This window comes from Marmota marmota, unplaced genomic scaffold, assembly GCF_001458135.2.
Source record: "Marmota marmota marmota unplaced genomic scaffold, marMar, whole genome shotgun sequence".
Lineage (NCBI taxonomy): Eukaryota > Metazoa > Chordata > Mammalia > Rodentia > Sciuridae > Marmota > Marmota marmota.
The window spans coordinates 5,815,495-5,837,907 of NW_025999969.1; the positions used below are offsets into that span (position 1 = coordinate 5,815,495).

The following is a 22,413-nucleotide window of genomic DNA, read 5'->3' on the forward strand; positions in this document are numbered from 1 at the left end:
TATGATCTGTTGTCACAAACAGAAGATTACACCAGCCTGGTGATATTTGTGCCTGAGAGAGTAGCCAGTGCATACTGCCTCCCCAGTTCTAACAAACACCATGTTTCGACCTGTCTAGTTTACCTCAATCCTTCTGCAGGAGGTAGTAGGGAAGTCAGCTATTCTGGATCCAGCTAAGGTTTCAGTCTTTTTCTTTTTTAATCATTTTGATTCTCTTATTATTATTTTTTACCTGTGATTTTGTTTCATGTGCTTTTTCTGGCAGAGGGTTGTTTTCTTCTACAATAGACATTATGAAAGCATTTGCATAGTAAGAAAATCATGTCCCTTAGAAGTGTGTAGACCCTGACAGTGTCAGTCCTAGTTAAGGACTCTAGAAATCACAGGGGATTTAGCAGATCAGGTCCTTTATTGTGTTTACAGTGAGTTAGGAAACAGGCTAGGTAGCAATGTCAAGGACAGTTGGCAAATCACGGAGTGAGTAAAGTGGAACTTGAAAACAATAGTTAAGTCACTTTGCACATCATTCAAAAATGATATTTAGTATCTAGGGGTAGTACAGTTTTGAGCAGTATAGGAGAATGCATAATAAGTGGAAATAGAGGTCTCCGAGTGGATTAATTCAACTCCTGTAGTCTATGACACACAGGTGGTATGCACACTGGGTATGAGATTTGCAGATGGGATTATTCAAGCATCCTCAAAGTCACAAAGCTGTGACTTCTCTTATTTTGGGGAGCTGAACTGTGGCAACCAGTAGACACATCGCCTACAAGAAAGGTACAGCCCAGCAGGAGCTGAAACTGGAGAAGGATGTTGGAACTCTCTGAGGAAATGTAAGTGAAGCCTAAAATTGCCAGGGCTCAAAGCTTGATAGACATCAAAAAGTCCACAGAATCAAGTGCCTCATAGGCTCCTAAAGGAAGGAAATTCCACAAGAGACAGATGTCTGGTATCAGCTAATAGGGGAGTTGTCTTTCTTCATCAATAGCAAAATTCAGATCGTGGTTAAACAGACACATGCAAAGACCAAAAAAAAAAAAAAAAAAATGGAATCAGAGTTATACAGGATATATAACCTGTTAATTAGACTTGTCTAATTAACAGGTTGAAAAACTGAGGCATGGACAAGGGACATACTGTGCTTCAGTTTACCAATTTAAGAGCAAGAACTTAAAACCTAAGTCTATGACTCTTAGGGCAATGATCTTTCTTGTACCATCCATACAGGCAAGAAGGGTTGCCTTCCCTGTGGTTTTAGGTAGTATAGATCATTAAAATCTGGAATTGCACTAGGCAATACCTCAGTATGTAACTAGAAGGAAAGATGATATATTATGTAATTAGCTTGAACAAATATTTGTGGTCCACTTAACAAAAAGAACTGAAAATGATGTAAATGAGACCTGGACCCCAGGATTCTAGAGCTTTTTACTATTCCTTGTAATAGACTGTGTCATTTATGACCACTCACCATAGAGAATTCACATATAGAGAATGTGACAGTAAATAGGAATGTCAAGGACAGAAATACAGTCTTAATTAGGCATTAAGCACAAAACAATCTAACGTTTAAAAAATAATTTGTTGAAGGTATTCAATAGCCAAGTTCGTAACTAAAGACCTGAATAAATAAAATAACTAAAAGTATACTGAAATTTATTTGGAATCTGTCATATAAACTACTGTGATAAAGTTGGGTGGGAAAGTTAAATATTATAATATGGGGGATGGGATTATTCAAGCATCCCCAAAGTCATAAAGCTGTGACTTCTCTTACTTTTGGGAGCTGAAATGTGGCTACAGTTTTTGATTTATAAGATAATGGATAAAAAAAAATAACACAACAGTATGAAAACACAAACAGGTCGGGTCTGGTGGCACACACCTGTAATCCCAGCAGCTCAGGAGGCTGAGGCAGGAGGATCTTGAGTTCAAAGCCAGCCTCAGCAAAAGCAAGGTACTAAGCAACTCAGTGAGATCCTGTCTCTAAATAAAAAGTACAAAATAGGGCTGGGGGTGTGGCTCAGTGGTTGAGTTCCCTGAGTTCAATCCCAGTATCCCCACCCCTGCCCCAAATAAAAGAACAAAAACAAAACACAAATGGGCTTGATTTAAAGACATGCTCTTTCCAAAGTAGACCAATCAATGGGGGTAGAGATGAGTATGTTTATTAAGATGAAGAATGTAACATAGCAATAGGCAGAAGGTAATTTTTTCATAAGTTTTATACAAAATATTAATCTTATTTTAAATAATATCAGCTATTAGTGCTATTGTGGTAAGGTGAACTACAGGGCAGATTGTTGATCTAAACATAAACTGGTATAATGTCTGGAAATCAATGTAGTGTTATTTATCAATGGAATGTTGTCTGTTAATTGAATAATTCAGCTTATGTTAATTAGTAGCATAGTACTTTTTGTTTTACCCTTAGAGTGTTAAAGAAAACTGGAAGCAAAATGAATATTCGATTAATGGGAAATGGCTAATTCAATGAGACTAAGTAGCAATTCAAAATCATAATGTTGTTCTGAAAACATGGTTAATGACCTGAAAATATGCTCGTATTAGCAGGTTAATTTTAAAAAGTAGGTATATTCATGAATATATACAAATAAATAGTAAACGTGTGTGTGTGTGAGTGTGTGTGTGTGTGTGTTTATATATATATATATATATATATATATATATATATACACATATAAATATATATTTAACAAAATATGTGTGTAATATTTAATAGTATATGCTCAGTTTATAAAACATACATACTTGTATAGTACGTATCTCTGGCAGAGAATATATCAAAATTTTAACAGTGGTTACCTACAGGTTTTGGAACACATGACTGTATTATATTCCATATACTTTATGTTTTCTGTGCTTCCAATAATATTTATAGTATAAACAAATAATACATGTGTTAAATAAATCATTTTAGGCAATAAAGTAATCAGAGTTCTTATTTGCATTTATAATAAAAAGAAAATAACCTAGAAATATTTGACAAACTTTTCAAAGTCTTAATATCTTTAATAATAAAACACTACTAATCCAATGGGACAGAGATGGGGGGGAAGGCAAAGGATATTAGCAGATTATTTAAAAAAGAAATGCAAAGAGCCAATGAATACATTGAAACACAGTTGTTCTTGCTAGTAATCAAGGGAATTCATATAAAATAAGACTTTTTCATTTATAAAGTTGGAAAAGATAATCCTCAGTGCTATAATAATATCCTTATGCAAATGTATTTTTTAGTATCTTGGGATTGAACTCATCTAGTGATTTAAGTCCATAATATTTGAACCAGTATCTTTAGTTGCATAAATGTTTTAAAAAGGAAGTGGCCATAATACTGTGAAAACTAACAAAAAATTATATACCATGTGATCTTAATTTTTTACATACATAAACACAGAGGATGCCAAAGAAAACTTTTTGACAATAATTCTGATTGGTATGCTTATAGTTAGCTGGTTTTTAATTTCAATTTTTCTTCTAAATATCACATTGTTTTGTAATCTAATTCTTTTTAAATGCATAATGAAAGTCAATGTGAAGAAATGTGATTGTGTCTCTGTACATTTCTGCATTTATTTACTCAGCCTGTTTTAGAAATCTTCAAAAGCAAAGCATTATCTAAATCCATGGGAGTAGTAAAAATATTGTTACTATTATAATCATAGAGTGAGTTCTCTGGGAAATGAGCTGCTGGGCTGCTCTGGACCTAACAAAGAGAGAGGGATAAATACAGGATCAGAGGGATATGAAGGTGCCATCTAACCAAACAGCACAGTCTGTGTGTGGATTCTGGAACCTAAATGTATGGATTCTCATATTGACTCCACTGCTTGGTATCACCCTACATAGAGATGTCTCTGTCTGTAAAGGATAATACAAATAGCCTTAATCATAATTTTTATGAGAATTAAATGAGCTCAATGTATGTAAATGTTTTGAAGAGCACTCGACTCATAAAAAGTTCAGAGAGAGAAAATATAAACCCTGTCCGCTATTTTATTTTTTATTGAATGTTTACACAAATAAAACACTGTTATCTTGAGTACAGCTGTCAGACTTGGGACTGAACTCATTTTCCTTTCCTAGCCAATGACCCTAAAAATGGTATGGTATTATATCTTGTTTTGGAATTTAGCTTTAGACTAGAGAGAAAATTGATCTGGTGAATTAATTTAGTGGCTTTCAGTAGCTTCTACAAATGTTTATTCTTGTCACCTATGTGAGGTAAGAGAAACTTGGCTCAGGGAAGATCAGTACTTCAAAAGTTACTCAGTGTGCTCTGTTGATCATCCTTTATCTTAATGGTAGCTGACGTTAAAAGGACCTAATTGATTTTATTCTGCAGCAGCTTGGAAAGTCCCCACATTTCTGATGTTTCACATATGTTTTAAAAACCCCAACCTTTTTTTTTTTTTTTGACAATTACAGGTTTATCATGCTGGCAAGTTTCTCTTTTGACAAACAATTATTGATATTTGAGATACTGAGCTTGGATTGATTGAGAGCATCATTTTTTCCTCTTCTATTTTAATTAGATAGCATGCTTAGTTTCTTACAGGAAAGACATCTTTAAAATAAGTGTCAGTCTCATAATAAACTCTGGGAAAGAATTTACAGTTCAACTTTCTAGTTCTTTCTTATAAGAATTAAACTGCTTTAATTGAACTTATATTCATTGGGCTTTAGAGGCTAAGCGTGATATGAAATCTACTCTCACTTCAATAAGGCTCATAGTCTAATGAAGGAGACAAACAAGTATACAATCTTTTGTGCTGAAAGGTAGAATTTTATGAATGCTTTTATAAACATTCGTGTGGGCTAAGATTTAACTTCAGATAGGGAATTGAAAAAGTCCTTATGAAGGTAGCATTAAAAGAATCTAAAAATGTCTTAATATATCAGGTAAAGAGAATGGTGGCATTCAAAACAGAGGAACTAGATAGAGCAGAGGGACAGAAATGGTCGGGTGAGACCAGCATACAGTCCACAGATAGGAATATAGGGGAGATGATGCTGAGAAGGTAGTTTGGGGAGAGATTTTGAAGGATTTTGAATGCCTCTCTAAATAGCCAGTTTCCTCCCCCTGGCATTGGGGTATCCTGGGGAGAGATATGATCAGAGTTGCTCTTTAGAAAAGACAAGGTCATGGGGAGGGAGCTCCAGAAGGCAGGAGGGAAGAGACATTGTGATGCATTCTTTCTTCTACCTCCCTCAGGTAGATTTTTGGTTAAAGAATCAAAGGAATGATCTATTTAGAACTAGATACACATTATTTCTTAGAGTTTCAACTGTTGCTATAAAAACCAGTCATCAATTTTTTTTATTTCCTTTAATATCTACCTAATCCTAGCCAAATTTACCCAAACCCTTGGCCTCTTCTAATCTCACCTCCCCTTCAATTCAATAGAACTAATCTCATCATGAGGGTGTACATTACTTGAGTTCACAAAACCTTAGCATTTCCCTTCCTCCACCTGAGTGCATGCACAAAAAGGTAAGAGCACAAAAATCGCTTCCATCCCTTTCTAAAATATCATATGTGTAATGTTGTTCTCTATCCAACCTTACATTGTATGAGTTAGGAGCTTTAGATAAATGCTTTGTGTATCAAGGGCTCTTATAGTTGTTTAGCTTCCTCAGGGGGATATGTTATAGAGCCTTTGACATTGGTACATTCGGAAGATGGCATTTCAAATTAGAGAAAAATACATACTATTCAATAAATGATAAAAATCATTTATTTTATGGATAGTATTTGTATGTTTCTTATACAAGCATAACTTCTGGAAAGTTAGAAAATTTGCCTGTAAAAATATTTGGACAAGATTCTCTAACACTGCAATCTATTTGTAGTATTTTATAACACTGGGTTAGGGAAGGCCTTTCAGACCTATCTTAAAACCAGCAAGTCATATAAAAAGAAAAATAATACATTTGATTATGGAAAATAATTAGAGTTCTTCTGTACCAAAAAGCAAACCACAAAAACATGTGCAAGAAAAGTCAGATATATGCAAAGAGAAAAAAATATTCAAACATTTATGATAAAGAATTGAATAACTGTTAAGAAGCATACTCAATAAAATACTGACATTTTTCTATTTCTGGAAAATACATGATGATCCCACCTGTAAGAAATCTGTTCCCAAAGCTGTGGGTTTATATCAATGATATTTTCATCCAGAGGACAGTACTGACCCTTAATTCTGAGGCCATGAAACTTCAACTCATCTGGAGAAATACCTGAGAATGGAAAGTTATGAACTCTAAAGAGAGTTTTTTTGACTCCTGAGGGCTTGGGACATTCACTGAAGGTATTTTATTTTTTTCATGTGTTTTCAAAGTGTGCATAATAGTACTTACCTACATCATCTAGGTTATTGCGAAAATGAATACACATTACTAAATCTTTGAGATCCATGGATAAGCATTGTTGTGTGGTGAGCACAGAGAATTGTTACTTTATTTGTAAGCTTGTGCTCAAATAAATGCATGATACTTACATAAAATATTCACACTAATTCAGAAATCATACATTATAAGAAATAGTTTAATTAGCTCTTAGGGAAATGTTGTGCAAAGTTCAAATTTATATGGCCTGTCAGCTGATTTTTCATTTTAAGGCAAAACAGACAACAACAACAGCAAAAAACATGCATTTTGTCCCAACATATTGCTCCTTTTTGCTTTGTGGCATTTAATTATCTTATTATCTATACAACTTGACTATTTTATTTGTATAATATGAAGATGAGCAAATTGAGGGGGAAAATGTCAAAGTAAAATAAGAGAAACATAAGTAATCCTCCAAGTCACTTCTTTGAATTTTGGACAAGGATATAGACCCTTATCTTAGTAATGATCTTAAGAAATAATTTAGTTCTGCCCCTCATTTCACAAATAAGGAATTTGAATCCAGAGTGGTTAAGTAACTTGCCCCTAGGGCACAGACCTAGCTGAAGGCAGAACTGGGAACACAGCCCACATCTTCTAACTCCCAGTCCAGTGCTCTTCTCCTCAACTACCAGAGGTCCTCAAGGAGTCACAGTACCTATATTGTCTGAGATTTTGTCTGGAATCTTGGTAGATTTATGCTAGATCAAGACCATAGTCAGATTTTTTTCATGCTGTGCTGATACACAGAAGAAATTTGACCATTTTTTACTTGCTGGAAATCTTTGGACTTTGTGAAAACTAAAGTTTAACATTTTGATTGTATATTATCAACACTTAAGACCTTCAGTTCTAGATTTAGGGGTTCAAATGGTTACACTATCCCATGAGTAAAAAATAATGATAATAATAATGCAATGCAGTAACCACCTTCTGGGCAGCTGTGCTAACAGCATCTACTCTAGAGCACTGACCCCAAAGCCTGACTTATTCAGGACTACCTAGAAGGCTATATAAAGCCAGTTGTTGGGCCTGCAAATCTGGAGAATTTGATTCAGTCAGACTGCGCTGAGACCAGATCCCTGTTTTTACAAAGAACCTTGGGTGATTCTTGGGTCATCCAAGTTTTCCAGACACTGTAATAGAGCACAGTTTTAAGGAAGCAGGCATCTGCTTTCCACTATTGCCCTATAGCTGCCAGTGGGTATAAAACTGATATACATAGTATAAATGATTATGCTGCATTTTTTAATTATTTTTTTTCTTTATAGCTAGTGCTCATTTGTTTAATTACAGGTAAAAGAGATGTCATTCTTCTTAATGTTTGAGTGAAGAAATGAATGTTTTATGTGATATAAATGTGTAGCCTTATATGATTTTCATGTTCTTGGATACTTGAGATCAAATTATACTATAGAAAATAGTTCATTAAAAAAAAAAGCAGCAGCAGGATTATTGATAGTAATTCAGGAACCTTAAAATAACCTTTATCCTAATGATCACATCATCCTTTATATGCATGCATTTTATGGATGCCAAAGTAGAATTAAGGAGGAGGCAAATCCAACATTATAAACATATTTACAAACTTTATTTCTGAAAGCTATATACTAATATATTATGATTACTAATTTTCATCTAATCTTCTTCTACATTTTGGAAGAAATTTAAATATGCATAATAATCTTAGCCAGTTGTAAGTTTCAGGCAGAACAGAGGAAATTGGCTTCCTGATTAGAGGGTAGAGGACAGATATAAATCTAACTGAATCCAAACACTGAGCATAATGAAAGAGTATTTTAGAAAATCATATAACTATCAGTATATATTTCATCTTTACTAAATCATGTTGACCACGGCCAGATCCTACATGTGTTATATGTATTTATGTAAATACATTTTTAAAGCAAAAGTTTAATAGATCTGTCATGCTTTAGAATACATTCTATTAATCATTTCAATAGAAGCATCATGTAAATACTCAATTTTATTATCCGTTCACATGAAATAATATTGTCTTTGAGTGTTAATAAAATCAGGTGTAATAAAGTGGATAAAGTAAATATTCAATTAGAGAAGAGTTTTTTTAAACTGGACATATTTCCAAGGATTTATATTTCCTATATGTAATATGGATAATTATTTGTTTTTACAAGGCAATGGGACCAATGGTTTGAATTGTGATCAACACCTAGTCAGAAAAAATGAAGTGACTTTATCAGCATTGCTCCGTATGAAACCACTGGCATGTCTCAGGAGAGAATAGGTGGAAATTTTTCAGCTTTCAGGCAGCACATTTTGATTTTTTTTTTTTAATTTAGGAAGTATAACAATGGATTTTAGTATTTGCCCCTAATTTCTAAATTTGCATAATCATTCATGAAACCTTAAATCTAGGATTTAAACTCAAAAAAAGAAAAAAAAAAAAAAAAAAACTTCAAAAACTTTCCCTGACATTTTACTCTCCAGTTTTAAAGTACAAAATAACTTTTTGAAATGCCTCCTGTAAGTCCTGGTGGTGGTCGGTTTCTTTGGAAGACTCTGTTTTGCTTTGGGGAGAGAGTGCACTTTCTTATGAAAGAGACAGGGAAAGTTTTACCTGTCTGTCTCTTTCCTGTTTTTTTTTTTTTTTTTCTTTCTTTTTTCTTTTAAAGATTGGTGATAAGGAATTCTAACTACTTAATGAGATGGGAGAGGCCTCACTCCATTGGAGTGGAGGAGTCCAGGTGGAAGTTGATGGATTGGACAGGTAAAGAGAAGAGTCCCGCCCCTCATGCCTATAGTTGGGTATATATTAGGGAACCTAAAAGTATGTAGAGAGAGTGAGAAAGGGAGAGAGGAACCTGAGTTCTGTTATCTTCTTAGTAGATTTATACTGTGAGGGTCTCAGAGGGGGTGGGGGGGGGTTGGCAAAACCCTGGAACCAGAAGAGAGGACAGCAGCATTGATCAAACTTACAGCTAACATGTTGTACCTGGAAAACAATGCCCAGACTCAATTTAGTGAGGTAAGGATTTAAGATTTTAGCACTTCATTTAGAGATGCTTTCTCAGTTTTGGTTTTTAAAATAAAAAGATGTTTGGGGTTCTCGGTTACCCAATGTAATGTTTTTGCAGATTGTATATGGGAATCTCCTTTTCTTGGTTAATGTTTTCTGTAGTAGCTCTAAGATTATTATTATTTTTTCTTTAAAGTAGGAGATGAAACTTTTGGAGAAAAGGGAAAAGAAAAATTTCTGGTTAACATTGCGTATTTGAAGAAATCCAATATTCAGGAATTTATAAAATCACTCTTTTTAAGAACAGGCTGCCTTAGCAGATCGCACTTTGTTGCATACATTGAGTTGATTGTTCTGATGGATATTCATGTGTCAGGGAGATAAATTAGTTGGCTATGTTGTCCTTAGTTCTATAGCCAGAGTTCATCTTAAAAGCAAATGAAGTTTGTTTGTCTCAAAATGATCAGGTGATGAGATTGGTTTTTTTTTTTTTTCCTGAAAGCCATCTTCATTTTTAATTTTATCAATCCAGAGACCCACTTAAATCCTGAAGAGATTTTAGTAATGTACCTATTGTCTGGTGATTGACTTGGATGTTTGCTGTGTAATGACAGAGGTTTCTAAGAGCAAATACATTATTAAATATTATGCATGCATACATGTAAATGTCTATCATAGCAGGCAAGATTTTGTTTAAGGAATTGATGATTCTCTGATTTCTTAACAAGTTTGACTTAGGGATTTAAATTACCGGGCAAAGAGGATAAGGAGGGGGGAAAAAAAAATCCTGAAGAGACCTTAAGGCTTTGAGGAAGTTTCCTAAGGTTGAGGGAGGTCTAACAACAATATTAGTTTACATTCCTCAGAATAGGGCAGCTGTGTTGACACTAATCAGATTGGGGGGGCTGGTTGTGGAGAGTTCAGTGTTTCGGATGAAAATGCTTGCAGGTGAATGCTTGGAAAAGTAGGCTGGAGTCCTCAAACTGAGCTCCTTAAAAATCAAAACAAAATGCATAGTACTCCAGGCAGACCGCAAAGGGAAGAGGCGAACAGAGGGCAATGGAGCCGGCACTGTCACATTGACCATGCTATTGTCTAGACACCTGAACTGTGTAAATATAACAGGGGAAATATCGAGTTATCAGAAGAAGGAAAAGGAAGTGTCTATTTTCCTTTAAAACATTCAGGCAGTCCTACTTGTCCTCAGTAGAGAAACTTGAGTTTCTTGTTTTGCTTTAATATTGAAAGTTACCTTAAAATTGAGTTGAGAGCTTTAACTCATCAACAATTCTTTTTAAACGGTGATAACTTTTTATGATCATCTTGTTGTGTTCTATCGGATCCCATTTTGCTCAGTCGCAATCTCTATGATCCGTCTGTTATACATATATGCCTTTGTTCAAGAGCGATTTCACATAGTATTTATAATCAGTGTAAGATCTGTGTAGCTAAGTTTTATAAAACAGAAGAAAAGTTGGTTCAGAGATATCTTTAAGAAAAGCTCAGGATGTACAGAGTGGAAAAAATATTATTTTAAAATGAATGTAATGTCATGAAAAAAACTGCATAAACACTGTGATTAGAAGATCTTTGTAGGGATTACTTTTAGGTAGAGGCCAAAGAGTCAGCCTTTTAGGAAAATATGACATCCTTATGATGAAAGAAAATACCTTTACACAGGTCTGTGTTTTTCAAAAACGTTAGGTAAATGTGTGGTCAGGAGCTCAAAAGGCGGCATTTGTCTGTTTCCTGTTGGAATGCTGCTTAGGTGCACAGAGGAATCTATGAAAAAAAAAAATATGGCTGAACTTTTCCTCCCTCCCTGTGTTTTTTGGTGTATTTACTTCATGATTTTCATATCCTTCCGCCGGCATATTGTGGGATTGTTTCATGGTCAGGGTTCTGTTCTAGTTCTTAGGGGCAGCTTTCTTTCCATGCACAGTGTACTTTCATAACCAGTCCTCTACAAAAATGCAGCTCTACATTATAGACTATGAAATGCCTGGGCCACCTGGTCCCAAGAATCCTGAAATTCAGTGCAAAAGTTATAATGTTTTGGGATTCATATTTATTAGCAACATCAATAGAGAAATAGCACTCTACTGTTATTCCACAATAATTTTTTAAATAGCCAGGTTATGAATAAAAAAGAGGCTTAGAAGTTTCCGCAAAAAAAAAAAATCAAAATTACTTGAGAACTATAGTGTACTCTCCAACTTCAAATAATTGGTTGGTTTAATTTACAGGCAATTTCTTTGAGTTGATGAGTAAAAAGTGACAAAAGAGCCGTATTCCTTCTCGATTCCCTTTTTTCACAACTTTCCAGTTATTATCACTTCAGCAGAGCTAGATTGGGTTTGCTGTAATGAACAGGAAAAGTTCCGGAAGGGAGGGGAACCTGGGCAGGATGTAACAAGCTGGGCTTGAGGTTCTACCCTGGGGTTACAGTGGTTTTACCCTGGACTCCGCTACCCACTGACTGTCTTGAGACCCAGCTCAGACTTGGAGAAAGATAGGCTCAAAATAAAGGAGCTTCTTCACTGATTAAGTTTTAGTTCCACTTTCTTGCTCTCCCCCACCCCCCAAAAAACCTAGGCTGCATAGATGTGTGCATATGTGAATATGTGTGCAAGCACATGCATGTGTAAATGTGAGCAACAGAGACCCACACTCCATTTTAGAAAAGATCTTTATCAGAAGTCCTCATCTGGGATTTTAAATGAAGGAGGAAAGTTTTGTCTAATGAATTAGGATCGTAACAAGAATTGAAAGTTCATACACCAACACGCTTCATTTAACAAATCAGAGTTAGTGATTTTTTCTTTCCATATTTGAGAGTACTCTAGGAATATGATTGAGTTCTGCTTGTTAAGACTTCTTTTCTCAATATCAAGGAGAAATTGAAGACCCTAAAGAGGGCTGTTGCAATTCATAGTATATGTTCCAAAATAGCTTTTGTGAAAAACCCATTGTGAAAACCTAATTGAATGCAAGAGCAAAAGTGCTGAGGTAGCAGTGTGAGCTCTGAGTCCAGGTCATTGTCATTTAATTGACCTCTGGGCCTCCATGGTCAAGGGGAATAGTCTCTCCTACCTCAGTACTGTTCAGACAGGCTGAACCATTTTGTTTTAAGAGGGAGTGATTTTTCTTTTAATACTGTTGTTTGCTAACTAAATGCATTATCTTAAGCTTTCCCATGTTGTGCTTCTGGGATATTTAGCCTCCTGTAAAAATAGCAGTGGGCAAGAAGCAGAAACTGCAGGCTTAATTCAGGTGTCAGTCAGGCTGCATCCCTAAGTCCAGGCTGTGGCATTGGATTGCACTACTTGTTTTCCAATTGGGTGCCCTCAAGCAGAGAGGGGACTGGGAGAAAGAGATCTAAGATTGCAGATCATAGATCGTACCTTCCTTCATTACTACTGGAAAAATGATTTGGTGATAATGAATCACTTATCCTTTATCTCGATTAAGGAAAGTATGTTTGGTTTGTTCTTTAGGAGAGCAGTGATCCTCAACGGGGGTATGGGGAGTACACCATAAATGAATGAATGCTGGATCATCTGTAGCAACTAAAAAAAAAAAATACTGGCTGCTTTATTTTTTTATCATATTACATTCATTTTCTGAACATACCTGTTAACATTTTTTTAGACGATGTGCCTGTAGAGAATTTAGATTCTCTATTGTGCTTATTAAGGGTATATATATTTAAGGTCACAAGATTTGTTTATCAAGGACGGATTTGGATCAAATGGTTGAGAAATATGTTGCCACAAATGCACTCTAGCTTTCTTTGATGTGCATGTGATTGCTTTGAGCGGGACCTGACCTGGTAGGAGAAACAGAAATAGGTAAAAATCTTCTCTTCAGATTATGATGATAAAATCAAACTTTTTTTGTCCTATTGAATATTTTTTAACTTCTAATTAATTTTTTCTCAAACTTTTTTTTGTTTGTTGATAGACATTTTATTTATTTATTTATTTTTATGTCATACTGAGGATTGAAACCAGTGCCTCACACAAGCTAGGCAAGCGCTCTACCACTGAGCCACAGCCACAGCCCTAACTTCTAATTGTTTTATATTAAGGAAGAATGAGCACAGGTAACCAAAATATATCTCAGTGAAAAGCAACTTATTCTTATCATTTCTATTAAAATTTCACTGTTTTGAAGATTAAAAATTGTCCAAGCCCATGGACTGCCAGTTTTCATTTGATGTGTAATGAGAAAAAGTTTAGGTTACTGATAACAGTGTCATTGTCTAGTGCCAGTTTAGGAGCTCCTACATAAGGTACTCAGTATGGTTGGACATTTTGGTCTAGAAGATAATAGGTTGAATTTTTAAGAAGTAAATTAATCCCAAGATTAATCTTATTTCTAATCTTTTCAAACATACCTCAGAGGCACAAGAAAATAATAAAGTGTAATTTTTTAATGTGTCCATTCTCTGAACATTTTATAATTTGCACTTATGGTTTTTAGTTGAGTTGTACTTTGTCATTATTCATTTAAAGTTGTATTGAGAAAACTACAGATTAGAAAAAGAACTGCTCTTTCTTTTCAAATAAATGTTTAAAATCAGTTATGTATATAATGTTAGGCTCTAAAAATGAGTTAATAAAATACTTCTACACTGAGAAGTTTATAATTCATTGGCAGAGTGAGCCAATTATACATACACATACAATTATAACATAGGGAAGATCCTAAGTGTCATGTGAGAAGTGTGAGCCATATAAAGTAAGCAAGCAAGAAAGTCCCAAAGTAGGAAGATCAAGAAAATCCACAAAAATATGTAAGATGCCACTGCACTTGGAAGGAGAGGTAGAAATTTCTGTTTCCTTGAAATGTAAGAGGGAAGGAGAGGTAAAGTAATAAACAATAGAGGCACAGGGGTGGGGTGATGGCTGGTGCACTTAGAAATGTCCAGTAGTTCCTATGCATTTTGAAAGCATAAGATGATTATGAAATACAGTCAGGAAAATATAAGATAAGAGCATCTCCATGAGGACCCTAACACTGAGAGAGTGTTTAATATAGTGACAATGACAAGCCACAGAAGGACTGCAGAGAGGAGGGGTGTGTTTGATCTCTTTTAGGGAGCTCTTGGGAAGATAAATAAGTTCACTCTAGAAATGCCTAGAAGTATAAAAATGCATTTCTCCACCTGATACTTTGGCTGCCATTTTTGTAAGAACATCCATCACTTTTCTAGAACTTTTGGAAAAGTAGAAATGGATTGTTTCTAAGATCCCATACAACTCATGTGTTCTCTGCCCATAGCTCTCTTTAACTGTGGTCTCTGCCATAGATAAATTAGGAAACATTGGTCTTAGTTTGTCTTTATTTACACCAGCTGTTCCAGCATAACTCTTAATAACACCCCTTTTCACTGTCAAAAGTACCCCAGTTCAGACAAATTACTTGGTTACTTTAAAAATAAAGACCCCATTTTTGTTTCAGTCTTTTCCCCAATACACCACTCCAAAATGAAAAAGTAGTCTAACTTTGCCTGTCACTAGATGCAATGATTTTGATATACCAGCCATAAACCATTTAGATTATTTCTCCCACTGTAAGAAATCATTAGGAAAGTAGAAAAGAGCACCTTTTAGCCGTGAACCCTGGAGAATCCACCAATCAAAGGAGGATTTTAGATGCTAATAGATGACTCCAGTATAAAATAGGACTAGTAAGAGACACCACAAGTTCTAAAAAGAGGAACAGAGTTTAAGGTGTTCATGATGAAGGTACAATTTCACATGGTCAGAAGACCAGAATTCATCTGAGAATGGGGAGGACCAAGGTTATTCTGTGTAGCATGTAGAAAATGAATGAAGACAAAAAGAACTGTACCAGATCCCATGAAGGAGCATAGTATATTGATTTAAAAAGGGAATGTGTTGATTTTAATGCTGGTCTGCATTTAATATGTCAAAAAGGGAAGCTTCCATTGAAACAGCAAGACAAGATCATAGGGGCTATTATCTCACTAAGAGCCAGGACCTTCATGTTTTTAAAGTATGAACAGTGTTCAGAATTCAGGATTCTAAACTTGCACTGCACTTTGTTGGCATAGTACAATGAGAGTAAAGAATAAGACCAAATGATTGCTTGGGTTGGGAGAAGTAGAGGATTTCCTGCTCAGTTCCTTAGACTTTGCCAGAGACTGATAAGGCATCTTACCTTTTTTGAATCTTGGTTTATGTTTTAAAGTTAATCAAAATTAGGAACAAAATTCAGACTGATTCTCTATGTTAATTAGGAATTAAATTTTATTCGTTAAATATTCATCTTAGATATAGGATAAAAAAAAACTTTTTCTCTGGTCACTGTTGTAAATGCAAGTAGTAATGCTAAAGCTGAAGTATGGCATTTGTTTGAAATGAGAATCCCAACTGGGAAGTAATACTGTGACAGAAATACTAATGACTTATTAAATAACAACAACAACAAAAATCCCACCCTATTAAATCATCATCAACAACAAAAACTTCAGTATCACAAATGAAAAATCTTTGTCATAAAATTTTCAAATTTCATTTTGAAACAATAAAACATATTTAGGACTTTATATTTGAAGGGAAATATCAGGAGAACACATATCTTTACCCGCATTAATATCCTCTCCTGCCACAGCCTCCTTCACCACTTCCATCTCACCCAGGAAGAAAACAGGCAACTTGAGAAGGCATTAATAGGCTAAGGCAGGATAGATGAGGGGGGGGCCACAGCTAGGTGGCGGCAGTGATGTTGGGGCCACTGACTTGATTTAAAGCCAGGGAAGGGGTAGGAGGAAGAAGGTGATTAATAGGGAGACATCCAAGCTTGTACCTCATTTTTTTTCTCTTCCTTACCAACCTGTTCCTCCACTTATATGAACAGATTCTGAAAGTATCCAGTTTTAGCATGTGATTGTCCTTCTTTCCGCTTCTTTCAGACATTATGGAAACCACGAGGTTTTACCAAATGCCACATTGCTCTTCAGCCTCATTTGAATAAGTAGTGAGACTGAATTTAGACAAAGGCTTTTCAGAAGCAGTACTTTAGACATCTCCACCTTTGATTCTCTTATTTAGGATGATAATGTAGCACATCTGCACTACACAAAACACATTCCTTTCTGGGGAAAAAGAAAAAAGAAAAAAAATTCTTTGAGATTTGTTTCTAAATTTATTCTGTTTGATAAAGCATAGCTTTATACACTATGATTTATAAATAAAAATTTTTAAGTTTCTTTACCAAAGACAATGTGAAATTGGACTGCTATGGAGATTTGCGCTAAGATGGCTTCACCAGATAATGCTCACCTGTCCATTTAAAATTCAGCAACTATTGCTAAGATAAAGCACATGTTCTAGGTGAGGGAATAACTGGCAAGAATAAAGCATTTTGGGTATGTTAGTGAATGTGTGTACATAAATGGATAAATTAATATTTCATGCAAAACTTGTAGTCAGGATTGCATCTTGCCTGGGTTTCTTAAATGGGGAAAAAATTATTTTTAAAAGCTGAAAGAGGGAATTTTGAATCAAGCTATGGTGTGTTGCCAGAGGCAGAAATTTATAAAACTCTCTTGTCAGCCATTCTGGAAACACTACAAAAGAAATAGTTCTACTTTCTTATTGGTGCTAAAGCCACTAATAGGTGCAGTTTAGTATAATACCCCTATGAGAATTACCACCCTCAAAAGTGAGCTCGCATTGGACAGAACTCTGCACAGGCATTTTCTTTTTCCTTTTAAGCTTGCGCAAAACACCCAAAGGGGCCATTTCCAATCCAGGCAGTGATCTTTTTCAAGTTTATTCTTTCTCAGATCACAGAGACAATGGGGAATGTGCCCTGTTTACTCAAATCAGTCTGGATTAGTGTCACCCTATTGATGGAATCAGAATTAAAAGGAAAACCATTACCCTCTCAGAGCAGGACATCAGATGTTTTGGGAATGGCTTGATTACTTTCAAATAGACTATATGAAACTTTGTTACCAGACTAAGGTGGAGGACTCCACAGGCACACAGAGAGAAATGGTCATACTGGGTGAGGTATGAGTTCTTACAAGCCTTAGTAATTCCTAGGGAATTACTTCAACAATGTCCAGTGCTAGAAAGGCAAATTCAGAATAGTGAGATTTCAGAAAAGACTCTTTTCTAAACCTTTTTTATTCCCTCAACATTGCCACATCCAAGTATGTATCTATAGGTCCTTTCCAGTCATTAAGGTTCTGCCTTAAAGATTTCTCAGATCCCTCCCTTCTGAATGAGGCCTCCACCCTGTACACATTCTACTTCTCTGTATACCAGATGCCCTCTCCCTAGACTAAGGCTGTTGTAGAGTAGAGGATATGTCTATTTATCTCTGTATCCTATAATGTTCCCTGGATGTCTTGGGGACAAACATGGACTGCTGTGGCTTGAAATGGTATCTTCAGAAAGAAATATATCATAAGATATATGATATACACTAAGGAGAGACTATAACTAACCTATGCAAAAGAAGTAACGTGCTCCCATACATTACATAAGCTTTGTTCACCTGCCTGTTTTGCAGACAACAGAATTATATGGTTTTCCAAAGGCCAAATGATTTCTGTGAAATGCGGATGCTAATTCATCATAAGGGCAGGGGGAATAGAAATACTTTGGATTAGACAAAGGGGAATTAGGGAAGGGAGGGGGATGAAAACAGGAAAGATAGGATAATAATGTCCAATTCATTTTACTATGTGCATATGTGATTATGTGATCAATGTAATTCTACATAATGTACAACCATAAGAAAGAGAAGTTATACTCCATATATGTATGATATGTCAAAATACATTCTACTCTCATGTATAACTAGAACAAATATATATATATATATATAGTTTTCATCAGCACATTGCAAGTCTTTTTTTTTTTCTTTTTGTTGATCCCAGTGTTATTTTCATTATACTTCCAGTGGGAAAATTTTACAGGGTAGTTTCCTAAGTATGAAAGAACTTGTACCCTAATAGGTAAAAAAAACTGTGAAATGTATGCTGCTTTCACATAATTGATTACCCATGAGGACAGAGAATGTGTTTGATTAAAAAAAAAAAAAAAAAAAAAAACTGAGCAGATTAGATTTTTATCATGCATTGCAATCACTTTTTAAAAGTGTTTACCTGAGTCAGTTTGTTCCCTGCATGTCTCCCGATCATCACCAGAGATGTGGGTGGTTTGATCTGGGTGAATAAGCTTGATGATTTGCAAACACTCTCCCCTTTTTATTTTCTATGGTGTTATTACTAATGGATGCCTGTGAAGTCTTGAAGTGAGTTTGCTCTTAAACATAGTGGCCCAGCCTTTTGTTTTTTCTTGAAGACACTAATGAGTTGTTATAATTATTAAACTGATTGATGGATTGTTGCTTTCATAGTGGGGTAAATAGATTGAAATGAATACTTAAGTGCCCTTTCAGAGTAGGAAATACCTTCCACATAGCTACAAACTTCAGTTTTACTTTGCTGTTAAAAGAGCTTAAAGGAACACTCCAATGATATGTAAGTCTCCATGTCTAATTACGAAGCATATTAAATAATTGAGAACTGTGTCTCTAATATAATAAAAAAGTATCAATCAGCAAAGCATTTGAATAGCAAACACTAATCAGAACTCTTGAAGCTTCGACCCTCAATTGAATACACTTAGAATAGTGTATACCCAGTAATATACTCCTTGTTTCATGCTTCAGTATTCTTGCAAATAAAAGCTCCTGTTTTGGACTCTGAGGATGTATTTTAAAGTCTGGAAAATGATGTCATGAATTTATATCATTTCCGAGAAATAGTTTTGAGTTGGATAAACTATAATCTTAGTTCCTCAAAACATACATTTGTAAGCCATTAATTAAGTCATTATTCTAAGCTAAATTCTGGCTAACTGGGCAGAAATCATGGAAATTAGACAGGGAGGAACCAATTTTGTGGCCTATATACGAGAAACTAAGTGTCACTCTTAAGTGTGTTTCCAGGTGATTTCTTTCCAAAGCAACCTGCATTGGTCATAATGGCCAGCAGTAGGAAATGAAAAATGATATGACCACAAAGTTTTGGATTCTTATTGCTGACCTAGATGCATTAGAAACAAAATCTAGATCATCAGGTAGAAAACACTGCCTTGGCACCAAAGTGTGTATGTGTTCTGTTTTAAGGAAGTGGAAGCTCATTAGTAAACTTCTCAGCTAGGTGTGAGCTACCAGGTGTTACTCACTGTATTGTGAGTGACAGGACTGGCTATTCTGCTACTAGTTCCCATAAAAGCTGAAGGTAAAAGCACCATTCCCACCTACCAAGACAAGGTAAAACACAAAGGAAATGTCTTGGAGAGATTATTTGATGATACTCCATAATGTTCACCTGGCAATAATATATGAAGAGATAAATTTCATTTGGACACTTTTTTTCAAGATAAAAAAAAAAAGCAACACTTAGTTGTTCTAGAACAAAAGGGATACTTTCTGAAAGTGATTTTATTTTGTAGTGTTTTTACATTTATTCTTTTTAAAATTATTTCCTGTGCATCTACTATGTCTCAGAAAGTCCAGGTACTAGGGATTTAGCACTAAATATGCCAAATATGGTCTTCTTAAATTGTGTATTAGAGAAGACCAACATCAGAAAATAATTTAGACAGAAGCCGATTTTAAGTATAATCATGTGATACACAGAGAATGTGCTAGGAAATGTGAAACACAGGAGCATAATCCACCTGGGCAGTAAAAGAAGGCTCCTGAGAGATGATGTTGAAGCCAAGAGTTGAAGGATGAATTGGGAAACAGTCAGGATCTGTGAAAGACTTGAGGATTGAAGGAGTTTACCTTCAGAAAACTGAAGGAAGGCCTATTTGTTGAAGGGGAGTTCCAAACAGCACCATTAAAAGACTGAATATGTCCATCTTGAGAGTCACATGACCAGAGTTGTTTGTTTCTGGTGGTGGGTTGGAGGAACTGGGTCTCTAACTCTACAGATATATCCACTTTAACCCTGATTAAAATTTTATACCCTGTGTTTAATGGGCAGGGAAAAAAATCTGTAGATAGAAAAGAAATGTGCTTTCCTTGAATGTAACTTTTAGATAAAAATTCTAGGCAGACGTTTGAGTGACTCCCGTTCACATGTAATCAGAAATGAGGCTGCTAAAGCGGGTAATTGAGCCGGATTTACTGGTTTCACATTCTGGCTCTTGTTACTACCTTGGGCAAATTACTTAATCTTGTGGCGCTTCAGTTTCCTCATCTGTAAAAATATATGTAAAACATGGGATGATAATGATACCTATCTCCTGAATATTAAATAAATAAATACAGTTGAAAATGCAGTGCATTTCAATATTATGAGGCACATAGTAAGGACTCAGTAAGAATAATGATAATTGTAGCAGTAGTAGCTAATAAAGCAAATATTCTTCTTATAGAAAAGCTTGAATGTAGGTGCTAAATATGTGCCAGCTTTTTTTTGTTTGTTTTTATCCTTCATGTTCATCTTGATTTTATTAGAATTGATATATTTTCAACTTCATATCACATTCACATTGTGTTAACTCACAATTTCTGAAATAGATTAGACAGATACACTAACAAAATTATTATTATTAGTTTTGGGGCTATTTTAAACTCACTTTAAAAATGGGCAAAGCAGTAGGCTGGAGTTGTAGCTCAGTGGTAGAGTACTTGCCTACCACATGTGACGTACTGGGTTTGATCCTCAACACCACATATACATAAATAAAATAATGGTATTATGTCCATCCATCCACAACTAAACATATTTTTTTTTTAAAAAAATGAGCAAAGTATTATTGCTGAGCTTCTAAAGCCATGGGAGATTTTTCCATATAGATGGCTGAGCTTTCACTGAAGATTTTGTTATTGTGTGCTTTCTTCTGACATTTACCATGTGTGCAAAATAAAGCCAGTAAAACAATTGATGGATATGGATTAAAAAAATGCCCTCAAAACACAAAATAGAGAAATGCATTTTTGCTTCTGCTTCAAGAAATAACTTCTTGTTTGAGTAAACTGAAACACTAAACATTTTTCTCTAAAATCTGGATCAAGAATTATTGAATATTAAAATGATAGGCTTCTGCTTTCTGTTAAGACTGTACTAGATTGGCAAATAATAATGTGTGTCAGATTTGAGGTTCCTCATGATTTTTATTTTGTTCATTTATTGTGGTTACTGAAAAGGAATACTTCTCAAATTTATTTTTCCTTAATTGAGCTCTAGACATTGTAATTTAGCTATACTTGCATCATGTTTTATCTTCAATACTTTTCCTACTTCCTGTCTTTTCAAATGCTATGTGTAATAATTGTGGACACATTTGTCCACCCAATTAGCCAACTTTGTCTGGCTTGCCAGTTAAGACTTTAGGGGATCTCTCTCCTAAATTAAGGAATCTTGACCCTTTAGGAATCTTGACAGTTTATATAAGAACATAACACATTCTCATAACCCCTCTGCCTACTCTCTTTCGAGATATATGTATACTTAAATGCTTTTTATTCTAACATTTTGTTCATTATTAGGTGTGAGTCTATTGACTTTCCAAGCATTCACTATTTAGGATCATTTTACAAGACAAAAGCAGTGAAATACTTCATTTTTAACAAAATCTGGTTGTGAGAAAAATGTGATGGTAGATGCATTTCTAAGGTGGAAAGTTGGTGCTTTTGCTTGACATAATACAAATATCTTCTTGACCTCAAAGGGAGTGCTTCATGTTAATTGTGTTTAATTCTAGCATAAAACAAACCATCTTTCTTTGAGATGGGGCAGGTGGTTGAAGACTTAAAAATGACAAATATTTCTCCCTTAGGCAATACTTGTTGAAAATCACTATCCTGCTAATATTAGGGGAGGAAAATGTAGTACTGTCTGCTTAAGTATTATCAAATTAACGCTTTGTAAAGCCAGGGTCCCAAAGAAAACTGTTTTCCCAGGAGGGACTAAAGAATGTTCACAA

At 35.0% G+C, this 22,413-nt stretch overlaps 1 protein-coding gene across 12 annotated transcripts in view; it reads left to right on the forward strand.

Moving 5' to 3' along the window:
* The window catches only part of Tp63 (tumor protein p63), a 212,560-nt gene that overhangs the window by 112,013 nt on the left and 78,134 nt on the right, over positions 1 to 22,413 (forward strand). For 3 of the 12 annotated variants that reach the window (XM_048804067.1, XM_048804068.1, XM_048804066.1), the window contains exon 1: positions 9,252 to 9,427. The exons of 6 other annotated variants lie outside the window; for them this stretch is intronic. In XM_048804067.1, the coding sequence (XP_048660024.1) occupies positions 9,386 to 9,427 (42 nt within the window). In that variant the 5' untranslated portion in view covers positions 9,252 to 9,385. Of the gene's footprint in view, positions 1 to 9,235; positions 9,428 to 22,413 lie in introns of those variants that run through there. 3 more of the 12 variants (XM_015499988.1, XM_015499989.2, XM_048804063.1) reach the window with 2 other exon arrangements.